Raw genomic sequence first — 14914 nt, forward strand, 5'->3', positions numbered from 1 at the left:
CCGCGTGCGTCACTTGGCCTTCATCCAAGAGGCCTACAGCGGCGCCGCGCCGCCAGCGGAAGCGATTCATGCGCTGCGGACGGCCCTGGCGCGGCTGTGGGCTTTGGTGTGGGAGCCGCGACACAAGGAACCGCTCTGGCGTCTGGCAGTCAATGGGTTCACGGGCTTTGGGATGCTTGCGGCGTGGGCCGCAGATGGACGCGTGGAGACATGCCCGTGTGGGACTCAGATGACTGCTGGGGCTAGGGTTCATCACTTCTGGGACTGTGTGGTGGCGGAGGCTCTGCGTGATGTGATGCGGGAGCATGCGGATGTGGACATCACACGGAACCAGTTGTGGTTAGTACAGGCGCCACCAGGGCTATCGCAGGCGGTGTGGGACATCGTGTGCTTGGCTGCTGTGGCGGCCCTGGAATACGGCCGACAGCGCCTTTACGCTTGCCGTGATGCTGCAGACCGGACTGCGGAGGTTGCTGTTGTGCGAAGGATCGGTGTGGAGGTGATTGCGGACTTCTGGTCACGGCTAGCTGCGTTTGTGAGTCTGCGTCGGCCTCCGCGCCGCTGGGACCTTGTCCCGAACCAGCACCCATTCCTAGCGTCAGATGATGTTGGAGGGGTTATCTTGGTAGGGCCAACAGCGGACTCGCCACCGGCCTCACCCTAGCTTGTCAGCTTAGGGACTCGCAAGAGGTAGTCTTATGACGCCGACCCACGGCTTAGGTGAGCAGCGCTAGCGTTTGCGGTGAGCCGGGCCTGGGGTTCCTCCCCTCTCCGGAGGCGAGGAGCATGGGGGTCATTCGGGGATCTCTCCTCGGGTGAGCGTGCGTGTCTCGTACGTTTTTGGGGCCCTGGCTAGTCCACGGCTGTCGTCCCACATGTAACCTCTATCAGCTTTACTACCGAGCCATCGTGTGAGAAGCAAGGACGTGCCCAACCGATGACCAACACTCGACCGCGCGCCTGTATTAATTTAAAGAAAGAACACGCCCCCCAACAAAGCTGCCCTCCGCCACCCATGCAGAACCCCCCGATACTGTGCAGTTGTGTATCGCGCCCTGGCTTTCACTGTTCCAACGGACCAGCAGCGGGTGTGCGATGGACAGGAAGCGATTGCAGCGGACACGCAGGCAACTTGCAGCGTCACAAGCGTGCATGGTTACAGAGCCCTCGTCAACTCCGTCACAAGCCTCACCGTACTCAATACATCCCATCAATGGCCGTATCGAGGCTTTATCGACGACACAGATAGAGGCCAGCTTCAAGGAGGTTTGTTATCAGAGCAGGGGTGCAAACCACGTCGGCGCCCATCAGGCAATAGCTTCCAGTCAGCCCCGTAGACACAGCCACCCGCGCTTCCGTGCCACGTGGCTGCCTGCCGGTCTACGTCACCTGAATTCGCAGCATACCCCTTGGCCGCCCATAACACACGCCATGGAGCCAGCAGAGCATGCCATTTCTGGACTGTGTAAGGCGAACGCAACCCATATCCGTCCGGTGTAAACGCCCTCCTATCGCGAAACGAGCATGTGCAACGGCACCAAGCCCGCAACTTTGTGTCACGGCTCTGCCGGAAGCAGCCAAACCATCTAGCTTCCTGAGCTGCTCCTCCTGCCCAGCACATCAAGACCCTCCGCCCTGCCCCTCATCGCTCCGCATCACAAGTCCAGTTACCGCTGCTCCCCATCACATCGTTCCGCCTCACTTGGTGCGTTTGGACAGCGGCAGGTCATCCTCATCGTCGCCGTCATCGCTGTACGTGGCCAGCGGCTTGTCCTGCGGGGAGGAGCCGGCGCCCAGGGCCGTAGGGGCAGGGACAGAGGATGTGGGTAGGAGCTGTGGGTGGGAGGTGTGGGCCCCGCGGTACTTGCGATCTGGGTCCCCAGAAGGGCGCCCGATCCACCCGCCCCGTCCCTTGGCCCATACTCCCTCCCCGCACCCCGTCCCATTACCCGATTCCCCCCACACTCTCCTACCCGCCCCCCTCTTCCACCACCGGAGTCCACCAGTTCCCCAACCCCCACCCACCCCCAGGTGTTGAGTCACTCCGTTCTCCACGAACGGCTACCCCTCGCCCCAGTCCCGCCGCTCACCTTCTTCGCCGCAGCTGCCGCCGGCTTGGCGGCGGGCTTGGCCGCCGGCTTGGTGACTGGCGCCGCTGACTTGGCCTTTGCGGCCAGCGGCTTGTCGTCCTCGTCCGACTCCTCCTCCTCCTCGCTGCTGCTGTCGCTGCCCTCCTCATCGCTGTACTTGGCCGGCCGCTTGGAGCGAGGCGGCGAAACAGCTGCGTGCGGGTTTTGGGGGGAGGTGGGTTGGGAAAGACGGGGCGAGAGGGTTGCAGAGGGGCGAGGAAACAGTGGTGCCCAACTCCAGTGTTTGAGTAGGAACAACGTCATTAAGCAGCAGGACGGGGCGCGCCAGCACGAGGCATGAGCGGCAAGGGACGGAGTCTGTCTGCGGCGACGCATGATGCCTGGGTACGTCCCCAACCTCTGGAACCCTTGGCCCCATGCCTCCCACCTGGTCGTCTGTGTTCCGGCACCCACCTTGCCGCTGCTTCTTTGCCGCCGGCGCCTTCTCCGCTGGCCGCCGCGCCTTGGCCGCTGCGCCTTTATCCGCCGCCTTGGCCGCCGGCTTGGCAGGCGACCTGATTGGAGGTACGGAGGATGTCAGGACGCCGCCCTACCCGCATCAAGAGTCAACCAGAACCCGACGCGTGACAACGAATGCAGGCTCGGGCATTGCTGCGCCGAGGGGGCTGCGGCATCAAGCCCAGCACGTAGACGTGCGCGAGCAACGGTGCCGCCGCATCCGTGGCTCTCTCTACTCCATCTAGGCATCCCCCCTCCCCAAGCCCACCCGCCCTCCCGCGCGTGCCTCTAATGTTGCGACCACGACCCCCCACGCGATTGCATTCCAGCCCAGCCCAGCCCAGCCCAGCCTTGTGTCCGCCCCTCAGCTCTGCAAACCTCTGCAAACCCCAACCTACTTGACGCCCGTCGCCTTCGTCTTCTTTAGCACCGCGGCCAGCTTCTCCGCCTCGTCCCGAGACAGCAGCCCGTGCTGCAGGCACCTGTGGGGATCGAGGATGAATGCAGGTGGAGGGGGGCAGGCGCTGGCGGGCACAGCACGTCGCGCGCACGCGTTCCCGCGCATGCTGGGACTCCATGAGCCAAGGGCCGCTGCCCCGCCCAAACGGCATTCCCCGGACCCCACCCGGCATCAAGTGGGCTGCGCGTAGGCGCCCTGACAGTGCCCCATCCCAGCCGCATGGCGCTCCAAGACTCCCCCATCACAGCCTCCCGCCGGGGTCCGTCTGCTCGCCGCCAGTCGACGTCCCAAAGCGGCGCGGCGTGGGCCCTCAGAACCGGCAATCCCAATCCAACATCCCCGAGGGCCAGCATGAGGCAGCGCCACTTCGTCAACAGCACCCACCACTTCTTTGCCATTTCGCTTTCCGGTATTTGCTCCAGCAGCGAGGTATAGAACTTCCGAAGGGAATCCGTCTGCGGGGCAGACGAAGCGGGCGCCGTTGACGTAACAAGGAGCTTCACAACCTCCTTGCAAGTCTGACTGCGTTACGTGCCCAAGATAACAAGCACAGACTGGCCAGTCCCCAACGGAGTCCTGACGTACGCCATCTGCCCCCTCCACTTCCCGTCAGACCCTGCACGCACACGTCGACCTCCACTGGGCCCCCACCTCCGGTGGCGCTTCTCGCGTTTGCCCGGGCATGGTGAACTCTTTCTTCTCCCGCGCGGGCTTTGCCCCCTCCTCCTTGACGCTCTTTGCGGCCGCCTTGCCGTTCGCCGCTGGCTTGGCAGTGTCCGCCTTCTCCACCTTCACCTTGGTGTCCGCGCCCGTCTTCTTCGCCGCCGCCGGCTCCGCCTTTACTTTAGCATCTGCTTTCGCTGTTGCTTTAGCTCCGTCCTCCTTTTTAACCGCAGGCTGCAAGGGCAGCAAGTCGTTTACACGCAATGTGGGGGGTAAACGCAAAGGCCGAGGCACCCGCACACGTCGTTCTATGTGATATTGCGCATTCCTTACCTCTGATTTCACAGGTGCTGATACCAGAGCCACCAGGTCGAACGCCGCACAAAACGATCGAGTCAGCGAATTCAATTGAAGCAGCGCAGCAAAGAGCCGCCTTACCAGCTTTGCCTTTCTTCAGCACCAGAGGCTCATCGTCACTGTCAGACATTCTATTGAAAGCTTAACGTCGACAAACTTGCACACAGTGTCTGAGTTCAGTCGCTCAGTGGCTCAAAGCAAGTTGCGCGGCGTCTTGTTTAAGACAGTTAACGAAACGACAAATAAAACCCGCACGTATATGTGTGCACTGGTGCGGACTGGCCGCCCTGACGCCCATGGCGCAGCTGCGGCCCAATCCCGCGTGTCCATTTTCCAGCCGCCTGGCTGCAAACCCGTGTCGAGCCGCAGAGGGGACAGCTGTTGATTGAAGCTGACTGTGGTTCTAGCACAACATCGGGCAAGGGTTTAGACAGGCGGGACTTCGACGGCACGAACCCTGAAGTCACGTAACAAGTTTGTCCGCTTCAACGGCATGCCGCACATAAGCAGTACATGACCTCAGCATGTTGGATACCCTTGCTTTTCAGACTGCCCCTTCTTGTAATGTCGCATACATTCTGGGAGACATCCGCATTCGGGCCTTCTGCAACATTAAGCGCAGGGTGCGGAACCCCATCTCCGCCACGACATTCCGCCATGTCTGCCGTCTTGGGGTCGTAAGGTGCATACACCGTTCCCATGCTCCTACTGTAAAGCCCGGGTGTCCAGTCCGTCCCGACGTCGACTGATCATCACATGTGAGGTAAGGCCCTCCCCTGGGCCATCAGAGGGGCGCGGCTTTGGGCACGCGGGGCGGAGGGTGGGGTGGGGTGAACGTATTCGGCGCCGACATACTGGTCGGGTGCGCGCGGACTCAGATAGAGGGCCAGCCAGACTTTGGGCCTTGAAAGTTGTTTGACATGGTCAGGTTGCAACATGCCGACGTGCGACATCCAGACAAACGCAACACATGAACAAGCGATGTTGGCCCAAAACTGTTATCCACCTTTGTGATCTTCTTCGTCGTACACTACTGGCATGTTTACACGCACTGAACACTGGGCAATCAACTCAAAGTTGGAAGTCGATGGGCATCCCGAATGCGTGCCAGCGTGTCAGCGTGTCGGTACTCGCCACAATGATGCCCAGTCTCAAGCCGCGTTCCATTACCTGCCTAATTGTTTGAGGGGAAAGGCTATACTGCATACACAAGAAACGAGCTTGACTGCTTTTGCGCGTTTGGTCCAACCACCAGCAGACTAATTTGCTTGCTGTTCCTGAAAATGAGCACCCAAATTCTTGGTAGGAACAAGTAGCGGTTCCAACAGAATTCGCTGCTTAATAAGCCTGAAGAGTATTGAGTTGGCGGCTTGCGCTTACGCCTCTTGTTTCATTGCGCTTCCCAGGGAGAACGCCGGACGGCATATCTCTGCTGACTGTGGGCTCACAGGATCAGCAGCAGTGAGTTTTATCGATAATCGCGTTGCACATCGATCGGCCCTGACTTCGTCGAGGGCCTTCTCGCAGGCTGTGCGGGTCCGGGGCGCCTATTTTGTGCTCGGGGGATGGCGCACAGCTGGTCGCGCTGGGTCCGGGCGCAGTCAAGCTTGTGGACATCTCCAGCGCGCAGGAGGTGGGGGCGCTGGCGACCTGTGCGCCACCCTGACAGCTCGCAGCGGACGGGTCACCGGCTGGGAGGGAGGGGCAGGGAACATGGTTACCGCAGCTCCGCGTGACGACTGCTGCCTGGGGGGGGGGGCCGGCAGAGAGGCGGCAGCGCCCGTGCGTGTGTCTGTGCGTGCGCAATGCCGGCCCTTCGGCGGCCCTTATGGTGTTTAGCCAGCAGATAAGGGACGAGCCATGTGGCAAGCACCCTCGTGCCGCCGCCATGGGGCCAAGCCAGGGCAAGGCACCGGCTTCCAACCCCACAAAAAGCCTCGCTCGCTCCGCGACACCCACGTTCATACCCACTCTTCCGTTCTGCAGGCCTCATCGCTGCCTGAGGACGCGGTGGTCTTGTCCGCCTTCTCCTCGGGGGGTGGCTACCTGGTCACCGCGCAGCGGCCCGGCAAGGCCGCTGACGGCAGCATGTCTAAGAACCTCAAGGTGGGAGGCGGGACGAGGCGGCGGGGGGGGAGGCGGGAGTAGGTGGGGAGGGGGACTCAAGTTCGGAGGAGGCAGAAGCGGCGGCATGGTGGCATGCGGAGAGGCACAGTTGTGGCCGAGGGGGCAAAGGCGAATATGGACAGGGGCAGGAGCAAGGGGGGATCTGGGCAGGGGCAGGAGCCCAGTTGGGAGCGCTGGGCAACCAGTGTGCCAGGATGGCGCCGGCGGCGCTGCGGCCGGCCTGGCTGGCTGGCTGGCTGGCTGGCTGGCTGCTGCGGAGGAGCTAGAGGTGGTGCCTGTCAGGCACTGTGACCCGCTCCACAGTTTGCGGGGCCGTGATGGATTGCAGGTCACAGGCTGCTGCTACTGCCGCCAATCTTGGTACTGCCGCTATCCTGCTACTGCCGCTACTGCTGCTGCAGGTGTGGGAGGTAGCGAGCGGCAAGTGCCTCTTCTCCATCGCGCACAAGCAGGTGCGGTATGGGGAGGGAGGGTAGGTCACCCCAGAACCCAAAGCAAGCCAACCGCGTGAACCCAGGGGGGGTGTACTGTGTGTGCAGCGGGCAATGGTTGCTTAATGGCAGTTTGGTCGGGAGGTATAATGAGAGGACACGGGCGTGAATGAATGGCGCAACGGCTGGGTGCACGCTGGTCGTCGGCGGCGCCAATATTAGGCTGTGTTATGGTACGTCAAACGCGGAGTCCCTCATGCATTGACGTATAACCCGCGTGCCAAACCCTGTGTGCCAAACCCTGTGTGTCAAACCCCAAGGTGGCCAAGGACAACTGGCCGGTGCTGCACTGGGCGCCCCACGACTCGGCTTTTGTGTACATGGTCACAAACACCGTGCATGTGTACAGCCGCAATGACAACTTCGCCAGTGAGTGGGCGCGTGTGCGTGTGTGGCTGTGTGTGCATGTGTGCTAAGAAAGCAGAAGGGGATGTGGCTGTGTGTGTCTGTGTACGTGCGGGGCAGTGATCCATACAATCAATCGGCGCACAGGGTTGGCACGTTGCCCATGCAAGGGTGCCATTCAAGCTGTCAAGTGATTCCCCTTTTCACACACGGTGTCGGCCCGCTCCCCTTGCTACCGGTATCTCCGCACACACGCACACACAGCCTACCGCAAGGTGACCATCAAGGGCATCGGCGGCCTGGCGCTGAGCCCCGTGGCGGCCCCCGGCGGCGGCCTGCCGCAGCTGGCGGCGTTCCTGCCCGAGGCCAAGGGCACCCCGGCCGGCGCGGGGCTGTACGGGCTGGAGGGCAGCCCCGAGCCCACCGCCACAGTGCGCAAGAGCTTCTTCCGGTCGCAGGGTGGGTGGTCGTAGGGTGGTCGCAGGGTGGTGGTCGCAGAGGCGCCGCTGCGGTGCAGCAGTGGGACAAGCGGTGCTGCTGCGGTGCAGCATATCGTGAGTTAGGCATGCACAGGTCGCCTGTGCCCAGCCGGCGCGTGCCGACGTGGCCCTGGCTGCCCCTACGGCACCTACGGCCCTGCTGACCAACCGGCCGCCTCCGCCGCCCCGACACCCCACCGCCCCACCGCTACCCACCTGCTGCCACTGCCTTCCCATGCGCCTCCCTCTCACACGCCATCACCCATATACACACGCTCGCTCTCTCCCCGCCTGATCTGCCGCAACAACCTGTCAACCTCATCTCGTCTTAGTCAACCAATCACGAATGTAACTCCCCGACCCCCGACCCCCCAGGCGCTCAGCTGATGTGGAACAGCCTGGGCACGGCCTGCCTGGTGCTGAGCTATGCCGACTACGACGCCACCAACCAGTCCTACTACGGCGAGCAGAAGCTGCATTACCTGCCTGCAGACCCAGCCAAGTGAGGCCGCAGGACCCAGGGTCGGAGTTCGGGGGCCCGGGACCTGTCAGTTAGGCCCTGGGGTGCATGACACACACACACCTTTGCGCAACGTTTTCCTTGTGCTCTTTAACACACACCTTTTGCCACACACACACGCACACACACGCATCGCCCGCCTCCAAGCGGCCCATCGTTATGCTTCGTGTTTGGCTTGTCGCGGAACGCATCTTCATGCCTCTTGCTGCTTACCATACTGCGGTTGGCGCCAACAGCTCTCCGCAACGCAACCCAAGCCAACCCACCCGCCCGCCCTCAACTCCTGCCCCGCCGTCTAAGCAGGGCCGAGGATGCAGTGACTGTGCCGCTGCCCAAGGAGGGCCCGGTGCACGACGTGCAGTGGTCGCCGGCGGGCGACTACTTCATCGCGGTGGCCGGTGGGTGGCGAGGAATTTAATGCAAATGTTGTGTGGGGGGTTTAGCCAGTGATTGTGACCAGGGCGGGATATGCTCATGTGCTTGAAGGTCATAAGGGCTCGGGATCAGGCAACTGCGTGAAGCCGCACAGGCGGCCGTGCGGGAGGATGGTGTGATGCTTCAACGGCTCCTGATTGAGCAACGGCCACCCGTACCTTTACTTGACTTCACCCACAACCTTCACCCTTCACCTCCTCGCCACCCTGCACGCGCCGCACCTCCTCATTCCTACCCTCCAGGCTTCATGCCCGCCAAGGTGACACTGTTCAACGCGCTGTGCAAGCCGGTGTACGACCTCGGCAGCGGACCCTACAACCTGGTGCGCTGGAACCCCTTCGGCCGCTTCTTCGCCATCTGCGGCTTCGGCAACCTTCCGGGTGAGGCGGCCAGGCGCCGGTGGGGGAGAGAGGGAGGAGAGAAGGGGCAGGGAGGGAGTTCGAGGGGCAGGGAGGGAGGTAGAAGGGGTGGGAAGAGAGGCGAGCGGGCAGGGTAGGGCAATGAGGAGGGGCAGGGAAGGCTGGATGGGAAAGGGCAGGTTAAACGTCTGGCTTTCAATGCACACATGCGTACACTCAAGTGACCGTAGGTGATCTTGACGGGCGGGAACCAGGGAAATCAAGCGTGCTGGGTACACGTTGTAGCGCGCCTTAGGGCGCGGCGCATGCAATGCATACGGGTGCTACGCGGGGCCAGGTCGTTCGTCGATCGCCCGTGGGGTTATAGGCGGTTCGCGAGTAAGTATGGCTACGGGATCGACGTGATAACACGACGCGCGGCACTTGATGAATATTCATGAGTAACTCCGGCGCCGTCTGGGCTGGCTTCTTCTTAAACGCACAGGTGACATCATGCTGTTTGACAAGAAGACCAGCGGCAGCTGCAAGCAGATGGGCGCTGTGCGCTCGCCCGCCGTCAGCGCGGAGTGGAGCCCCTGCGGCCGCCTGCTGCTCACTGCCACCACCGCGCCGCGCCTGCGTGTGGACAACAACGTCAAGGTCTTCACCTACTACGGTGCGCGGCGGCCGGGGCTCGCGGGGTGGGGTGGGGCGGGCTGGAAGACGAGGGTGGGTGAGAGAGGCCGTGGGCGGTTGCCGTTATCCACCACATCGGGATGTAGCTAGGAACCCATGAACACCACTGTATTGCATGTGCATCTCATTGCATGGATCACTTTCCTCCTGGGCCTGGGTCCGGGTCCCTGCCGGTGTTTTGCATATTGAGATCTGAAATCAAGAACACCAGTATCTCATCCGCTCGTGTTCCGCAGGCGAGCAGAAGGCGCACGTGCCCTTCGCGACGCTGCTGGACGCGGCGTGGCGGCCCGTGGCCAAGGACACCTACCAGGTGCGGCGCACTTGGGGACAGGGCGAGCGAGTGTGTGCGGATGGTGCTTGATAGTGCCACGGGTGAGCGAGCGCCGGCGAGGACCCTCTTGTATCCGCCTGTCTCAACACTACTACGAAACCATCCCCCACCCCTCAACCCTCTTGGCTTTTCCTTGTTTGCTTTCCCCTTCTTCGTGGTCTTGTTGAGCACAGGACCGGCCCCAGTCGCCCGAGCGGCTGTCCGCCGCCGCAAAGGGCGAGGTGGCCACGTCAGCACCCACCAAGCCCTCCTACGTGCCGCCACACCTGCGGTAGGTAGCTGGGAGCGTGGTGGGCTCACATGCGTAGGAGATCTGCGCCCGAGTAAGACTGCACCCAGGAAGTACGAGTACTCGCCGCGGCCTGCCTGCCGGCCGCCTTGCCGCCCGCACTTACTGTTTTCCTTCCAACCCCGTTTTCCCTTGACCTCAGCGCCGCCGGCGTGACCTCCACCGCCGCGGTTTCCTCGGGCGCCAAGTTCTCACTCGCACGCGACGACGACGACCGGCCGGGCAAGATCGGCGCCGCGGGCGGGCGCAGGACAGTGCTGCCGCCGGGTACGCGGGGGGCCGCTGGGCAGTGGGTGGGTTGAGGGCAGCTGCGTGGGGCTGGGGGAACCTGCGCCGGCAAGCCAACAGGACCGTAAACGGCGCTTGACGCAGCGGAGGGTTGGACGCGGCGTTGAGTGTGATGGATCCAGGCCGCAGGGGGTTTGGGAATGAAGCCCATGTCAAGGATGCGGACAAGGGTGCCAGGGCATGAGTGTGAACAAAGCACGCATGCAGCCAAACCAACCCCTTACGTGTGTGTGTGTGTTAAACAAACGCCCTCCCACCCATCGATTGGCCGCAGGCGCGGAGTTTATTGCGGGCGGTGGCAACGCCAAGGCAGCGAGCAAGAACGCCAAGCGCCGCGCCAAGAAGAAGGCCGGGGAGGCCAGCGGCGAGGGAGACGAGGGCGAGGAGGCGGGCGGGGCCGAGGGCGCGGAGGCGGCGACTGCGGCGCTGGCGTCGAGCTCTCTGCAGGTGTGAATAGGCTGGGCGGGGTTTGCGGTTTTGGGGGGGTTTTGGTTGTGCTTAGGTGTGCGTCCGTAGTCACCGTGGGATTAAAGGCCGGGGACGGGGAAGGCGCTCACCACACGTGCTGAAGCGAGGTTTGCGCGTGCAGGATGCGGCAGCAGCGGCGCCGTTGAGCGATGAGGAGGCGCGGCAGAAGCGCATCCGCGCGCTGCAGAAGAAGCAGCGGCAAATCCAGGAGCTCAAAGACAAGCGGGCGGCGGGAGGTGCGTGTTCGTGTGCGTGTGCAGCGCGCGTGTGCGATGTGTGGGGTGCGTGTGCTTACTGGACACGGCAGCACGCTCGCCAGGCAATGCGCACGTGCATGGGTTGTGGTGTGCGAGTGTGTCCATGTAAAACGGGTGCGGCAGGGAATCAGTTTAACAAAGGCCGGCTGTACGGAAATGCGGGAGCAGAGCTTGGCAAGACCGGGACAGGACACGCAACGCAGCGGCCACCCAAGCAGCGTCTGTATTCTTCTGACATGTGCCCCCTGCCTTATTCCCCTGCAATCCACCAAACCCAAACGCCGGCCCCCTGCACAGCCACCATGACTCCGGAGCAGCTGGAGAAGCTGGCGGGCGAGGCGGCGCTGATGCAGGAGCTGGCTAGCCTGGGGGCGTGAGGGGCGTGAGGGGCGGCCGGGGCCTGTAGCTAGCCGGCATGGGGAGCAGCAGCCAGCAGGAGGGCGCCGAGGAGGGCGCTGAGGAGGAGGATGAGGAGGAGGGGGGCTTGGAGCAGGGCTTGGAGGAGGGCTTGGAGAAGGAGTGGAGCAGGAGCACGGCGTGTGGTGAGGGCTTGGGGAGCACCAGCAATGAATATGCGCCTGAGCAGCAGCTGGCATGAGGCGAGCGTGGGCGCAAGGGACTCAGGAGGACTTGATGACGACAACGACGGCAATCAGTTGCGGGACAAGTTGCAGGATGGAACGTGCTGGCATTTGCTGGAGGATGCTAGGAAAGAGGGATGTCCGGATGTGGCAACGACGGGGCAGCGGAATGGACCAGACAAGCACAGGGGTCTGTTACCGGAGTGCTTTCTGTGTGGGGCACACGGCGGTCGGCGACAATGACTTGCGGTGCGTGCACTGTTGCGGTACGTGTAGGATGTGGAATGCTGGCATTGCTAGAGGAGGAAGGATGCTGGGACAAAAGGGCTGGCCGGACCAAGGGCCGGCCTAACTTCGCCAGTGTGGCCGCGTGTGGCAGTGGGCGCGCGGCAGGCGCTGTGCTTAGAGCTGCTCTGCAAGGCCAGCAGAACGTTTTCGGCACAAGCCGGTCCCAAGCGCGATATGGCGATGCACGAAGGGGCAGGGGAAGTGAACCGGACCATTTAGGTACCTGTGCCGTCCCAGGTCCAGAGCAGGGTGTTCGTTCTCCACGTCACTGGCTCGTGAACTGCGTCAGCAGGTCCCTCTTGTAACCAATGCAATCTGTGCCGTCCCATGCCGTCCTCTGCGTGCCAGGACCCATGCAGCCAGCCCAAAATGCTGAAGTCGAACCCCCGCGCTGACTACGCAGCACTTTGGTCGCATTTAGACAGCGCTATTTTCGTAGCAACACTGAGAAACCAGACGCGGCAACCCAACTTGCGAAACCACTTGCTGACGCAAGCGCGGGCCCTCAACACTGGAAGCATTTCCTACTGGACGCGCCTCCTCCGTCTTCCTGACAACTACCTTGATTGATTGCGCCTCACTATACTCAAAATGCAGAGCCTGCGTGGCCAGTGCATTTCAGCGCAGCCCCACAGGGCGCGACCCAAATGCTCGAGCGTCACTTCCAAGCCCACTGTACTTGTGCAGCGGTTGTTGCATGCCTCGCCGCGGCGGCCTGTGGGCTGCCGATCGCTCTCGCTTGATGCCGAGGACCTTGACACCCCCATCGCCGACCTGGAGCAGGCGTTGAAGCGCGCGGTCACCAAGGAGGACTTCAAGTCCGCGGCCCGTCTACGCGACGCAATTCAGTGAGTTGGAACTAGTCATGGTTGCAGGCTTGGGGGGTGGGCAGTCGCCGAAGGACCGGCATCAAACCGTGTCAGCGACACCCCACGCGGCCAGATGCTTTTTGACATTCCATGGTGCTGCAATTGCTTAAATCCTTCCGACCTTCCCTACACTCAGGCAGAAGCAGTCCATCAGCAAGCTGGCGGTGGAGGACGCCAACCGCCGCTTCTACGACGCGTTCATGTCCGGCCGCGTGGAGGTGCGCGAGGTCGGGGGTCTGGACTGGGGGGGGCCGGGAGAATGGGGGCACGCGGCCACCTGCCCTCCGTAACCATTACCACCACAGCTGACACACGATATGGGACTGGAGGGCTGTCTGTGGAGTGGCAGTCGGGTGGGCGGCTGGTCGCAGCGCGGCGCCGCCAGCGGCCAGCAGCCGCCCTCCTCCACGCTCCTGGGCACGTCAGCCAGCCTCGCTCAATGGTCCGCCTCCCACCCCTCATCGAACTTGCCGATGCAAGCCGATGCATGCTCTTTGTCAGCGCCCTCCTCGCGCGCTACTCGCTAACCTCCCTGACGCCGGCCGACCTGCGCCCCGACCTAATTGCGCGCGCCCCCACCTCGCCTGTATAGGAGATGGACAAGATCGTGGGCCTGGGGGAGCACGTGCAGGTGGTGCACCCCGGCTCGGCCACCATCGCGGGGCGGGCCCAGGTGCGGTGCGGTGCGGAAGATGGGGGCAGGGGGGGTGGAGGGTGGGCTGGGTTGGGTAGGGCTCACGCCAGTCTGGAAACGGGGTCAAACGGTAGGGGTTATAACATGCGCATACGTGGTTGCACAAACACGCCCTCCCGGTGACATACGCTTTGTACAACCACGAATGTAGTTGCCGTGTCGCTTGGCGTCCGGGGGATGCGTTCATGCCCTCTTGGCACGGTCGGACACGGTCGAGTGTTTTGGGGCTTGAGTGGTGGGCGCGCTGGCCTGGGCATTGAGTCAGGTGAATGTACAACAGGATGGCCGGGCGTGTGGACATGTGCACGTGTGTACGAAGGAGTTATACGGCTGCAGCCGGGCGGGTGGCATGCGGAGTGGTGGTGGGAGGAGGCGACCAGCGCTATGCCCCACCGTGCAGCGTAATGCAGCCGTTTAAGGCGTCCTTGCTGTCAGCTTCGTACTGATGCCTATTATGGCACCACTTCTCACCACCCCTTTCGTCGCCACCTGCCTCGCCAGGTGATGGACAGCTGGCGCGCCATCATGCGGAATGTGCGGCCGGGCGCCTTCAAGGTGGGCCGGGGCTGGGCGCGCGGGCGGGTGTACTGGGTTTTGGCAGGCAACGGGCAGCCTTCCCAGGAGCACGTTTCTTGGCAAAGGGATGAGAGAGACGTTGGTGTGTTCCTCATAAGTCATCCACACTGCGCTGAGCGGCCGCTTGCATGTGTGCCGGGACTGAGTACAGGTGGTGCTGGAGGATGTGCGTGTGTACGCCCGTGAGGACTTTGGCTACGTCACGTGTGTGGAGATCATCGACGCAGACGACTCGGCGGGGCGGTGAGTCCGACCGGCATCGTTAGCGGAGTGCTGTCGAAATGCGAACGCGAATGTGCGCGACACGAAGAGAAGTTGTAGTCGCTAGCACGCATAGAAGGCCGGTTAGCAGGAGGCGGTCACAGCAGACATGTTACCTCATCCAGACGGTAAACGCCACGGGCAATAGAGGAGCGCCGCCGACCCATCACTGATATAACCAGGTTGCGATGGCTAGGCTGTCGGACGGCTGGCGGGCTGGCGCGGAGCGGAGCTGCGGGGCGCGCGGCATCCGAAACCAACCTGGAAAACACCAGCGCCACCGTCGTCCAGCAGCACATGTGAGGGAGGGAGTGAGTGGAAGCGTAAGAAACCGGGAAAGAAGCAGCGGGCCAGACAGGAAGCGTGCCCATTGCTACCCCATGTTGGCAGGGCTTGGTTGGGCTGAGCGGATTGGGGCGGGGTGGGGCGGAGCGCGGCACGCTGCAGGAATACGATACGCTGCCATGTCAGCGGGCGTTGGGGGCCGCTGATGTCAGTGTGGTTCATGGC

At 62.9% G+C, this 14914-nt stretch overlaps 3 protein-coding genes across 3 annotated transcripts; 2 read left to right on the plus strand and 1 right to left on the minus strand.

Moving 5' to 3' along the window:
* Positions 1–966: 966 nt before the first annotated feature.
* CHLRE_08g375850v5 (uncharacterized protein) lies at positions 967–4302 on the minus strand. The gene is made up of 8 exons (XM_001694217.2): positions 4150–4302; positions 4045–4061; positions 3700–3945; positions 3433–3503; positions 2987–3070; positions 2544–2644; positions 2091–2281; positions 967–1773 (listed from the first exon to the last, which is right to left on the minus strand). The coding sequence occupies exons 1-8, from the start codon at positions 4196–4198 to the stop codon at positions 1699–1701; spliced, it is 834 nt and encodes a 277-aa protein (XP_001694269.2). The 5' UTR covers positions 4199–4302; the 3' UTR covers positions 967–1698.
* A 940-nt stretch (positions 4303–5242) lies between these two features.
* On the plus strand, positions 5243–12321 carry CHLRE_08g375900v5 (uncharacterized protein). The gene is made up of 17 exons (XM_043065169.1): positions 5243–5370; positions 5475–5529; positions 5596–5701; positions 6055–6174; positions 6597–6647; positions 6947–7055; positions 7296–7490; positions 7886–8012; positions 8334–8428; positions 8708–8845; positions 9309–9479; positions 9736–9812; positions 10007–10104; positions 10265–10389; positions 10685–10857; positions 11000–11114; positions 11433–12321. The coding sequence occupies exons 1-17, from the start codon at positions 5352–5354 to the stop codon at positions 11510–11512; spliced, it is 1854 nt and encodes a 617-aa protein (XP_042922170.1). The 5' UTR covers positions 5243–5351; the 3' UTR covers positions 11513–12321.
* Positions 12322–12402: 81 nt separating this feature from the next.
* Positions 12403–14914, plus strand: CHLRE_08g375950v5 (uncharacterized protein). Its single transcript, XM_043065170.1, has 6 exons — positions 12403–12852; positions 13010–13091; positions 13466–13546; positions 14069–14122; positions 14295–14386; positions 14587–14914. Exons 1-6 carry the CDS (start codon positions 12596–12598, stop codon positions 14705–14707), a joined length of 687 nt encoding a protein of 228 aa, XP_042922171.1. The 5' UTR covers positions 12403–12595; the 3' UTR covers positions 14708–14914.

The sequence above is a fragment of the Chlamydomonas reinhardtii genome, chromosome 8 (genome assembly GCF_000002595.2).
Source record: "Chlamydomonas reinhardtii strain CC-503 cw92 mt+ chromosome 8, whole genome shotgun sequence".
In the NCBI taxonomy this organism is placed as follows: Eukaryota; Viridiplantae; Chlorophyta; class Chlorophyceae; order Chlamydomonadales; family Chlamydomonadaceae; genus Chlamydomonas; species Chlamydomonas reinhardtii.

Excerpts from the sequence above, each read along its gene's own strand:
- CHLRE_08g375950v5 (XM_043065170.1), top strand. The coding sequence starts at position 12,596 with ATGCAGAGCCTGCGTGGCCAGTGCATTTCAGCGCAGCCCCACAGGGCG. Across the intron at positions 13,092-13,465 it reads TCATGTCCGGCCGCGTGGAG|GAGATGGACAAGATCGTGGG; the intron begins GTGCGCGAGGTC and ends TCGCCTGTATAG. Across the intron at positions 14,123-14,294 it reads TGCGGCCGGGCGCCTTCAAG|GTGGTGCTGGAGGATGTGCG; the intron begins GTGGGCCGGGGC and ends GACTGAGTACAG.
- CHLRE_08g375900v5 (XM_043065169.1), top strand. Across the intron at positions 5,702-6,054 it reads ACATCTCCAGCGCGCAGGAG|GCCTCATCGCTGCCTGAGGA; the intron begins GTGGGGGCGCTG and ends TCCGTTCTGCAG. Across the intron at positions 10,390-10,684 it reads CAGGACAGTGCTGCCGCCGG|GCGCGGAGTTTATTGCGGGC; the intron begins GTACGCGGGGGG and ends GATTGGCCGCAG.
- CHLRE_08g375850v5 (XM_001694217.2), bottom strand. The coding sequence starts at position 4,198 with ATGTCTGACAGTGACGATGAGCCTCTGGTGCTGAAGAAAGGCAAAGCT. Across the intron at positions 3,504-3,699 it reads CGCGAGAAGCGCCACCGGAG|ACGGATTCCCTTCGGAAGTT; the intron begins GTGGGGGCCCAG and ends TCTGCCCCGCAG. Across the intron at positions 3,071-3,432 it reads AGCGAAATGGCAAAGAAGTG|GTGCCTGCAGCACGGGCTGC; the intron begins GTGGGTGCTGTT and ends CGATCCCCACAG.